The sequence below is a fragment of the Centrocercus urophasianus genome, unplaced genomic scaffold, assembly GCF_019232065.1.
Source record: "Centrocercus urophasianus isolate 14NV4802_14NV808 unplaced genomic scaffold, USGS_Curo_1.0 seq_15, whole genome shotgun sequence".
Classification (NCBI taxonomy): domain Eukaryota; kingdom Metazoa; phylum Chordata; class Aves; order Galliformes; family Phasianidae; genus Centrocercus; species Centrocercus urophasianus.
This window is the reverse complement of record NW_024884697.1, coordinates 11,520,519-11,531,485: the sequence shown is the minus strand read 5'-3', so window position 1 is coordinate 11,531,485 and position 10,967 is coordinate 11,520,519. Positions and strand designations below refer to the sequence as shown.

At 37.7% G+C, this 10,967-nt stretch overlaps 1 protein-coding gene across 2 annotated transcripts in view; it reads left to right on the top strand.

The window, feature by feature from the left end:
* RELN (reelin) overlaps positions 1 to 10,967 on the top strand; it is a 269,232-nt gene that overhangs the window by 176,256 nt on the left and 82,009 nt on the right. For both annotated transcript variants that reach the window (XM_042815609.1, XM_042815611.1), the window contains exons 17-20: positions 2,793 to 2,859; positions 3,766 to 3,999; positions 4,613 to 4,774; positions 8,840 to 9,076. In XM_042815609.1, coding sequence (XP_042671543.1) covers positions 2,793 to 2,859; positions 3,766 to 3,999; positions 4,613 to 4,774; positions 8,840 to 9,076 — 700 coding nt within the window. The remainder of the gene's footprint in view (positions 1 to 2,792; positions 2,860 to 3,765; positions 4,000 to 4,612; positions 4,775 to 8,839; positions 9,077 to 10,967) is intronic.

Below are 10,967 nucleotides of genomic sequence, written 5' to 3'. Positions count from 1 at the left end.
TATTATTCTTTATTATTCTTTATTATTCTTTATTATTCTTTATTATTATTATTACTTTAATTGAATGCTTTCCAGGAAAATGTTTTGGTGGCAAGCACTTAATATTTAGGCCAAATGACATACATAGGTACTACACTGTACTATTAAGGACACATACTGTGCTAGCCTAAGTAGCAGTTACAGCATAAGAGACATATTTTTTCCTTCTGGATATAGAAGACCTTCATAAAGCAGTGCTGCTACCAGAGTATTGACAAAACTTACATTGCTTACAATGTCTTAAGGGGGAAGGGCCATCTGTTACAGGGATTATGTCTTCTTTAGGAAATGATTTTTCTCCTACCTCTTTTTTAAATGGGTGTAAAGAACTGAGAGGAGCTTATAGTTATTCATATAATTATAAAACTTACTGTAGAGGATAATATAGGAAAAAATTAAAGCACAGATAAATAGGAACACATGATAAAATACATAAATTGTATTAAAAATAGAAATAAGTAAGAAGGAAAGGATTAAGTGTGAGCAGGTGCAAAGTTTTTAGCTTGCTCCTTAGCCTCAAATGTTTTGGGACTATGTAAACAACATTCAGAATTTATTTTGTTAGATATATGAAGTATTACATAGTTAAGTATGTAATAAAGATTTCCAGTGATGCACAGTAGGCTTGTGAAATTTTGTAGTGATTCCTAATTTGATGCAGAGCCTGGCAATAGTAAATATCATTACATTTTGCAAAATTCTTAAAATAGATTAATGCCTAGTTTTGATAAGAAAATGCTTGAAGCTGCCTGAAAAGTGCAATGCCACAAATGAAAGTTTTTCACCAAAAGTAATGACTCTCTTAATCACATTGATGGCGTGTGGCACTGTCTTGCCATTTTGGTTGAAGTATTAATGCTTTAGACAAGATGATTTGCATCAAGACGAAAATAAAAAAGAAGGGGAAAGTATTTATATGTATATGTAAGAAAGTGTCTGACCATCTGCAGAGTTGAGTTGCTACCTAACAAAATGTAGAATGTAACTGGTGGAGAAATTTACGAAAGTTTACTGAAACAAGAGCAAGATAAAATCCAAGAATTTCACTTCTTTGCAACAGAACCAAGCAAGATTTTGAATATTAGTGTACAGTTCATATATCTGCACTACTTCTGCTTATAAAACCAAATAGTAAGAGCTCTGGCAAAGAGTGCTGCATGCTCAACTGTGCAGCATCACAGAGGCCTTTTTACTAACCATCTGCCTACAGTGTGCTTGCTCCAGATTTTGATTGAGATGTAGAACTACTTTAAGGGAATGAAGTGTTAATGATGAATGCCTTCCTGAGGTTTTGCATTCCTCTTTTGGTAGATACTGGTGTAACTGAAGCTTTAGAATGCATTGTAGAAAAAGACTTTATAAATATTGGCAAGCCACTGAAATTCTTGAAGAGAGACTAAAAATGTCAAGGATTCTGCACTCTGACTTTTAGCTTCACAACTGTTTCTTCTGTGAATTAAGTTTTAAATGCAATCTGGAAGCTGGCCATCTTTTAGAAACTCTGAAAAACTGCCAGTTTTCATAAAGCTTTTTTTATAGTAAAAGACATAATTACATCTTTAACTCTTCTACTTTTACCACCCCCTCAAAGGAGACAAATAAATCAAACAGAGCAGAATTTTTGCACACTGAAAAGTGAGAAAATCTAGAAATTGAATGAAGCCTGATAGGGAGTTAGTTACAAGGAATGACTAAAGGGGATTTACAGAGTGTCTGCCAAGGTGTACTGACACATTACTATCATAGAATCATAGAATGGCTTGGATTGGAAGGGACCTCAAGGATCATTAAGCTGCAACCCGCAGGCAGGGCCACCAACCTCCATATTTAATACTAGACGAGGCTGCCCAGAGCCCCATCCAACCTGGCCTTGAACGTCCTGGGATGGGGCATCCACAAAATCTCTGGGCAGTGGAATAAATATTATTTGTTAAAGATTATTTCAAATTGGTCGTTATTTGGGTGATGTTCCAAAAGTCACAGTGCAAGAAGGTAACTCCAGTGCTCATTATTCAGCAGGAAGGGTAACACTAGTCTAAGGCTTGTTTATCACATTCTGTTGAAAGAGCATTGATGCTAAGTTCTTGTTTTGGGCTATACTCAGATTAATGCATTTCTTTGTAATGAGATGCAGATTATACTGAGATTTGCAAATCTTTCCATCCCATATGTGATTCAGAAGATATCAATACTGTTGATTAGGAGTCATTAGGGGAAGATGAAATAAAAAACAAATCTGAAATATTTCTGAGTGCATACTATTTGGAATTGTATTGCATTTGTGCATGATATTTCCTTGTTACTTAAGACACATCAGGGCAGATTCTAATTCCAATAAATGCAATGAGTTAAATGAGTTAGTTTCACTGAAAGAAGCAGTAGCACATTTAAAAAAATTGATGAGCGTACTAGTGGAATATACTAATACATACACTGGACTACATGTCTAAAATAAAGTTAAAGGAAGGCAAGAAAATGGTCAATACACAGCAGCTCATCATATGTTTCAACAATCCTAGAAAAATCAGGTACTTGATTTAGATCACTAGGGCCTCAAGCCACAGACAGACTTTACCCATTACTTGGTTCTACAGAAAGGTACAATTAAATGCACTTTGTTCTTTTGTAGACCTCTTTCAGTTAGTGAGATTCAGATAAATGCAATACCTATATGACAATACTTTGTTGTATTCATTACATTCAATTTATCACATAACATAACCCTTCATTTGACTTATTTCTTTTCTCTGCAGTTTATATTGGTCCATCTTGCCTCAAATTCTGCTCAGGCCGAGGACAGTGCACTAGAAATGGCTGCAAGTAAGAGTTATAATTCAATACTTGTGTTCAATTTTTGTCACATAGTTCACTTGAAGATCTGAAAGTTGATTTCCATCTAAGCTCTTACTTTTTGAGATGACTGAGTATAAAATAAGATACCTCGCAGAACACATTAAAGTCACTTGAGTGCTACAGATCAATCTTTCTAAACAGCAGCATATTTAATAATTTTTTTTTTATAATTTTCTTTTGGGAAAGAATCTAAGTTCCACTTCACCTTAAACTGTGCTACAGAGCCCATTGAAATCTCAGTTTCTTAGAGGTGATTTGGGGCTGTATCATTTCTATATTAAATTTCAGAGAAGAATCTATGTAATATCGTATAGCCAAACAGACCTCAAGGACAGAAAGTCAGCACTCCGTTGTTCTTTCCCGGAAGTATGGCTTTTTTAAAACTGTTTCAGCTGAAAAGTAAAATCAAGAAATGTTTTCCAAATTATGATGTCACTATTTTTAGGTGTTGCAGAGAGTGTGACCCACAGGGCCTTCTGTTATATTGCACAGCAGCTGGTAATCACATCTGACATGCTACAGATAAAATCATTTGACACGTGAACAATTGTAAATTATGCCTGGAGTATTTTTGGTCTAAAAATGAATAGAAACATTTGTATATTGCAAATTATATGTAGATTTTGAGTGGTTGGTGTTCAAAACTTTGTTTTTTTAAATAGAAATATCAGTGCTAGTTAGAAGAAAGGTGTTGGCTTACTAAATAAGGTCTAGAGAAGCTCTTGGTCCTCAGATTTGAGAGGGACTTTGTAGGCATGGTATCATCTGTTCTTGAGAGATTTCAAGCACATACCGGGCTGCTAACCAACTCTAAGAGAAGATGGGTCCAAGAAGAAGGCATTAACTACACCATTGGATCTCCTTCACCCCCAGATGTGACCCTGGCTTTTCAGGGCCTGCGTGTGAGACAGCGTCGCAGACCTTCCCAATGTTCATCTCAGAGAGCTTTGCCAGCTCCCGCCTCTCTTCCTACCACAACTTCTACTCCATCCGTGGAGCCGAGGTCAGCTTTGGCTGTGGGGTTCTGGCCAGTGGCAAGGCCCTGGTGTTCAACAAGGATGGAAGACGGCAGCTCATCACTGCCTTCCTTGACAGTTCCCAGTCCAGGTGAGAGCAAAAGGGCAGCACTGTGAGGTATGGAAATAGGGGAATTGTGCTGTGAGAGGAACTCTCCCCCTTTCAGAAATAGCCTTGTGTCTTATTAAGGTGATCATTTAGCAGGAGGAAAAGTTTTTTAAAACACTCGCAGTGCCATAGTTTAATTCTGAGTTCATAGCTGTACAGCCTATCTTCATTCCCTGCTTTGTAAACAACAGAGCCCAAAATAGACTGGAGGGAAGTTATTGTACAGTGAGGCTGGAAAATATTAAATGTTAATATCAAACTTGAGTGTCAAAGCCAAGTGCTAATTAATTATTTATAAGGATGTGTTTATTTGACAGCTTGTGGCAGCTGATTAGATCCATTCACTATCTCTCCTTCTTCTTCAGTGCCTAATAAATAATTAAACGCTTTACTGATTGGCATTTTTAGAATGTATGTGCCACACTGCATTACTTGATAGTAAAAACAAAATCCACTCACAAAGGCGCATAAATGATATTTATCAAAATTTGTCTAAATTGAGAACGATCATAAATGAGCTAGTTAGGAACAACAACCAAAAAAGAAAAACACCATGTAAATGTTATCCTCAAATACATGTGTAATTCTGCTGCAGGTTCCTGCAGTTCACATTACGCCTGGGAAGCAAGTCTGTGCTGAGCACCTGCAAAGCTCCTGACCAGCCTGGGGAAGGAGTGCTGCTGCACTACTCCTATGACAATGGCATTACATGGAAACTCCTGGAACACTACTCATATCTGAACTACCATGAGCCAAGGTATACATATGAATGTGATGAAGGGTGTTATCTGCATGCAGTTAATGCTGGTCAAGGTAGTTGCTGCAGTGCTGAGTGAAGATATCTGCCCCAGTGTGGGCACATGGTGCAGGAGTGGAGTGACAAACTTTTATTGCATACTGGAAGTTACTATTTTGCCTAAATATGTGCCACTGTTCTGAGCACTACTGATTTTTGTCTGATTCTACAAAAATGGAATGCATGGATTTGGCAGCAGCCAAGTCTCAGGTGACGTGGCAGAACAAGCAGTGAGGGATGAGGGGGAAGAAATTTACTTGTGGGAAATAGGGATGTGTCTCATCCCATGTAAGCATCCACTTGTAAAGTAAAATTAACATAAATTATTTGTAGCTTTGAAGCCATAGATACCTTCACTATGTCATCCTCTGGGATTAGGAGTTTACAGGCATCATAGGACAGCTGAGATGAAATCTGGTCATGAGGGTCTCTCTGGGTCAGCATGGAAGTTGCTCCTGCTCTGTTTAGGAAAGAAATTGTATGACAGAGCCTGTGCTGGGGGTTGGGTACAGGGCTCTGGGAGGAGCTGATGGTGGCTGTTTCTGGGTATTGTGCAAATCATAAAGCCAAACAAAGGGTTCAGCTCATCTAGCAGCACCTGTACATGGCACCAGATTAGAGGGAAATGTGTGGAAAATAGAGTGAAGAATATTTTCTCTACTGTTACATTTGTGAGACATTGCAAAAGGTTTCATAAATCACATGCAAAATTAGGAGTTTCTATAAGCATAACTGTATTACATGACCAGAACTGCCCAGACTGGCTCTGCTCAAGCCTGCCCTAATCTGGAAGCAGCCACCCTCAGCAGTAAAGCCAATACATATCAATGAAAGAAGATGCTCTGTGAGTGGACAAACAAAAGGCAGAACCAAGAATGGCATCACAGGGCTCTCCCCACCACTCTGCTTCTGCCGAAAGATAGCTTTGTACCATGCGTGAGCTATCTTCATTTTGTTAATAAATCTGTTACAAAATATTTTTTAAGAATATCGTAATGGAAAAACCAAACAAAAAAATCAACCTTCTAACGTTACATACATTTCTCAGGATCAATAAGAAGTACTCAAAAATCTGAGAAGAATGACTGTGTTTGGTAAAACTGTAGTATATGTAGGCTTTATTTTCTGAAGTTTTAAGTGTTTCTGAAGGAAAGATCATATGAAACACTCATAAACCTTCAGATATCTTTTCCCCATCTTTTATTGTCATCACATATATATTTTATATGGCCCTGTTTCCAATTTGTAGTTTGAAGATTATAACTGTAAGACCTTTATTTCCCTAAAGGTTTTTAATATATAGCGCTATTAATTTTTTATAACAAAAAGGAAAATACACATTCTAATGACTGATTTTAATGGTGTTTAAGATATCAGTGTAGTAAATTCTACTAGTGCAAGGCACTTCTTTTCCTCTTTGCTGTTAAGTGTGAAAGAATTTATTTTGTTCTCACAAGGCAGAGAGCTAAGCACAACATATGCAGATTAGAAAGGTTTTGCTATGGGATATACAGAAAAATGGCAGACATACAAATGCAGAGGTAACACTGGCAATAATTATGATGAAGAACATGAAGAACACTTCACCATTTTGTATTATGTTGTCTAAAAATATCAGCATTTTTGGTAACATAAATGAACTGCTACGAAGTTTGGCAATCAATCTGTATCCAGAAATTTAATTAATCTTCAGTCACACAAAAAATAATTACACATTTAATGTTCTGCTGAAAAGGTGCATTTAATCTGCTAACATTTGACAGCTGCATTTTTCTTCTCAGTAGAACAGCGGTGGCTTTTCAATATTAGGTATGCGCATAGCTTGAAAGAATAAGATCAGAGCAAAGGTCTCCCAGCTGGTTTTTAGGAAATCTAATGGTAGCTGGTAATGTTAGTAAGAACACTTTTCTTCTCTGCAGCAGAATAGTCATTAGCAAGGATCCCCCTCCCTCTCCATCTGTCTCCAACAAATCAAAGTCAGACAGGAGAAGCTGTTATAACTGGAGATGCAGTCAGGTTCTGCATACTAACATATGTACCAAATATGGTGGTTTGTACCAGTGTTTTTAAATTGTTCCTTTAATCCCCTGGGATGAGAAAATTGTTTTAACATGCGTTAAATATTTTAAAGTCCAATGGGTGTATCAGTGGTGTATGTCCATTTAGGATTTTCTGTAAATTACTGTCAGTAAGAATTAGTGTCCACACGGGAGAGTTTATGAGAGCTTAAGAGTGAAAAGAAAGTTGCAAGCATCAGTGACAGCCACAGATACAGAAATGTGTTCAAGTTTATAAGAGAGCATTAGCTCATGTGAGTGCCAGCTGCCTCCTGGCACGTGTTGGATGCAGTGTTCTTGCCAGGGTGCCAGTTTCCTCAGATTTGCCCTACTGGCCAATGAAAGGCAAAACCACCAGCTCCTTTCAGTATCGGTAGCAATTTACAGTCAATGGTGCCTTTAAAAATTGGCCACGAAGTTGTAGAGTTGCTGCTTATTATGCAATTCTTGACAGAAAAAAAGGTTAGCCTTGTGGATTATTCACATACTGGAGAGGATTAGGATTTAGTCTTTCTCTTAGAATGGCATGAAATAGTTCAAGCATCTGTTTATTTGAGTGGCAAAATAAACTCATCTGCCACTCACTAAGCTTGTGCCCTGCTGGTTCATTGCCATGCAGGCATGGCAGCATCTTCTCTGGTTGTCCCTTGGCACTTCAGCCTATGGACAGCAGGAAGCAGCTCCTACAAGTGCCAGTCAGGACTCCTTGAGCCCTTCCCACTTGATTAACCGAGCCATTTAATTTTTCTTACTAATTGCTTAACATATTTCTATTTAAAATCAATGTGACATTACACAGGAGTACCATACTTTTACTCTTTAGAAGGCCATTTTAGGAAGCCATTTTAAGAGTGTGATTTTGCACTAAGAGTGCTGAAGAGACAAGACTTTCATAGGTGCAGAATATTGCATTACAACAAGCGGCTTAGGATGCCCTAAATCTGGAAAAAAAAACCCTTGGTTTTAAAGAATAAAATGATTTTTCCAGCTTACCTGATCAGTCATTTTACTCACATTTCCTCTAAAAGAGAAGGAAAAATATCAGCTACATGATGAGTTTGCCAATACTCCTTTTGCCAGCATGTAATTGTACAGTGATGGAGACAAATGTCCCTCTTGCTCTTGTGTTTTACAGCTCACGTGCATTGCATGGGGCAGTCTGGCCCTGGTGATTTATGGAGCTTTCAAGAAAGTGTCATTGCTGTAGCAATTAATGTATGCTCCCTGCTGCTGTGTATGATAATTGCTCCTGGAAATCAGATACTACTCTTAGTTTTCTTTGCAGTTTGTCAATTATAGGTTTGTTGACATAGGTGCCATGAAAAATTGGGTGGCCTTGCATACCAGGAGAGCCTGTCCCTCACATCCAGTAAGTGTGTCTTAACCACAGATGAAATGCGTGTGCCATAAAAACTACATAAGATCACACTGCCAACAAGATGAAACTTTTCCACTTAAAAGTGACAATTTATAGAGATGGGTTCTTCTAAGGCAAGAAAAACACAGGCATGACATCAGTGCTGTGCAGAAACAAGCACAGATGTAAAGATGCATTTCCTCAGACCAAGATAAAATCTACTGTGTCTGAGAGGGTAGAGGCAGAATTTATAAATCTTGGTTAGATGAACATTCCTTTGTCAGTCTAAGCCCCTGACCTGCAGCTGGGTTTCTTCCAGCAAGGAAAATCAGCTTTAAAGATTGAACAGAGTTCTGCTGTAGAAGCAAAATTTACATCATTTTTATAAATTTTCTTCTGTGGCTTTTTCACATGGCTCACTATCATCATTGCCTACCAAGAGAACTAATGATCCCCCTGTCCCTGTCACTATACCAGTAGAAAGTAAGGTATTTATGGACTTCATTTAACCTATGACATTTAGGGTTATTAATAAATAACCAAAAAAATATAGCCCCATGGAATTATTGCCAATAGCGAGACTTTCAACAATGATTTTGTTTCATTTTTCAGAATAATTTCAGTGGAGCTGCCAGAAGATGCAAGACAGATTGGCATTCAGTTCAGATGGTGGCAACCGTATCACTCTTCTCAGGGTGAAGATGTGTGGGCAATCGATGAAATTGTTATGACCTCTGTGCTTTTCAATAGCATTAGCCTGGACTTCACCAACCTAGTTGAGGTCACACAGTCTCTGGGATTCTACCTGGGAAATGTTCAGCCTTACTGTGGCCATGACTGGACTCTTTGGTGAGAGCTAATTCTGTTCTAATTTTGTTTTCTTTATCTGTTTGTCCTACTAAGAACTAAATGATTGTTACTTGTGAATCATTTTGGTAGCTATTCAGAGTAATTGTATTTCACCATCACATTATGGACAAAACAACAGTCACTGATCTCATTGCAATTAGAAGTAAGTTTTTACACATTATTGCACAGAGAGTTAGGTTTGATGGGAACTGTAAATGTAGCATTCTATCCCCATAAAATATTAAAGAATCTCCAAATAGAAACAATCTGTAAAATTTCTATAATCATCATTTAAATCCAGTTGGATTAATGTAAGTATCGAGATTGTAGGGTACAGATGCTGAATATTTTTTATGTGCGTTCGTATCTGCTTATATGGCAGGAAAGGCAGCATAAGGTTGGTAGAATGGCGCTAGCCGTTAGCAGTCATTTTGCCTGTTATATCCATTGTCACTTATACTGTGGTCAGCTTTATCACATATTACCACAAGAAAAACATCAAGGCCCTGGAATGTGTTCAGAAAAGGGCAACATAGCTGGTGAGGGGGCTGGAACACAGGTCTGATGGGAAATGGCTGAGGAATCTGGGGTTGTTCATTATGGAAAAGAAGAGGCTCAAGAAACCTTACTGCCCACTACAGCTGCCTGAAAGGAGGTTGTGGTGAGGTAGGAGTCAGCCTCTTCTCCCTATTAACAGCAGTAGGACAAGGGGGAATGTTTTCAAGTTGTGCTAGAGGAGGTTCAGGTTGGATATTAAGAAAAATTTCTACTTGGAAAGAGTGATGAGGCATTGGCACAGGTTGCCCAGGGAGGTGGTGGAGTCACCCTGGAGGAGTTAAAGAAGCATGGAGATGTGGTACTAAGGAACATGGTTTAGTGGGCAACGTTGATGTAGGTGGATGGTTGGACATGATAATCTTACAGGTCTTTTCCAATCTTAATGATTATATGATTCTGCATATTGCAGCAATATCCAAAAATGTGCTGTTTATTTAGAAATAAAAAAGCAAGAAAACATCATTTGCCCCAAAGGAATTGGTATGTTCCTTTAACAGTGAGAAAAGAGAAAAAGCTGAAAAAAATAGAAAAGAAAATTATGTAAGACCTGTTTAAAAAAAAGATTTTTTACTAAATCATGAACCCGTTTAAAAAAAAAATAATCTGGAGTACATTAGTGTAGCATTAGGAATTAATACTAGGTAAAGTCAGTTTAACTTCTGTGTTTTGACTAGGAGTTTTTTGCTAGTCTGACCAACATGTAAATCCAGTATAGTTTTAATTGGCACAGGTATATTTATTTGGAGAAACCTCAATCACAGTAATTACAGAAATCCTCTAACAAATATAAATAATATAAATAATTTTAGCATCCCCATGGACACTGAGAGAAACACCGTTGGAATTTTATTAACAAGTACCTCTGAGTAATCTGATTTGACTTTCTGATCATCTGTCAAACTAAAAGGAGTTGGTTTAACAGTAGTAACAACACAGAACTCATTCTGGCAGTGATAATGAGACAGTAGAAGCACCATTAAGCACTTTAATAAGGACGAGGAAGGTACTCTGCTTATTAACATGAAACAACATGTTAGGGCTCAAACTGTTTACATCTTCTTCATCAACAAGTTGAAATGGAAGCATTTTAATGACATAGTTTTCCCCTTGTTTTTCTAAGACTGGTTTATTATTGGGTGGCAGGTTATTTAAGACAGCAGAAGTTCCTGTTTTCCTCCTCTGGCTCTCAAACAGACTTAGAAAAATAAGCACTAAGCTAAAATCTCTATGCCGTGTATTGGCTAGGATTTGAAGTGCTCAGTTATAAGTGGTAACATTTAACTTTCCATGCATCAAATAAAGAAGTGATGCATATGTAATATTCCCTTTCTAC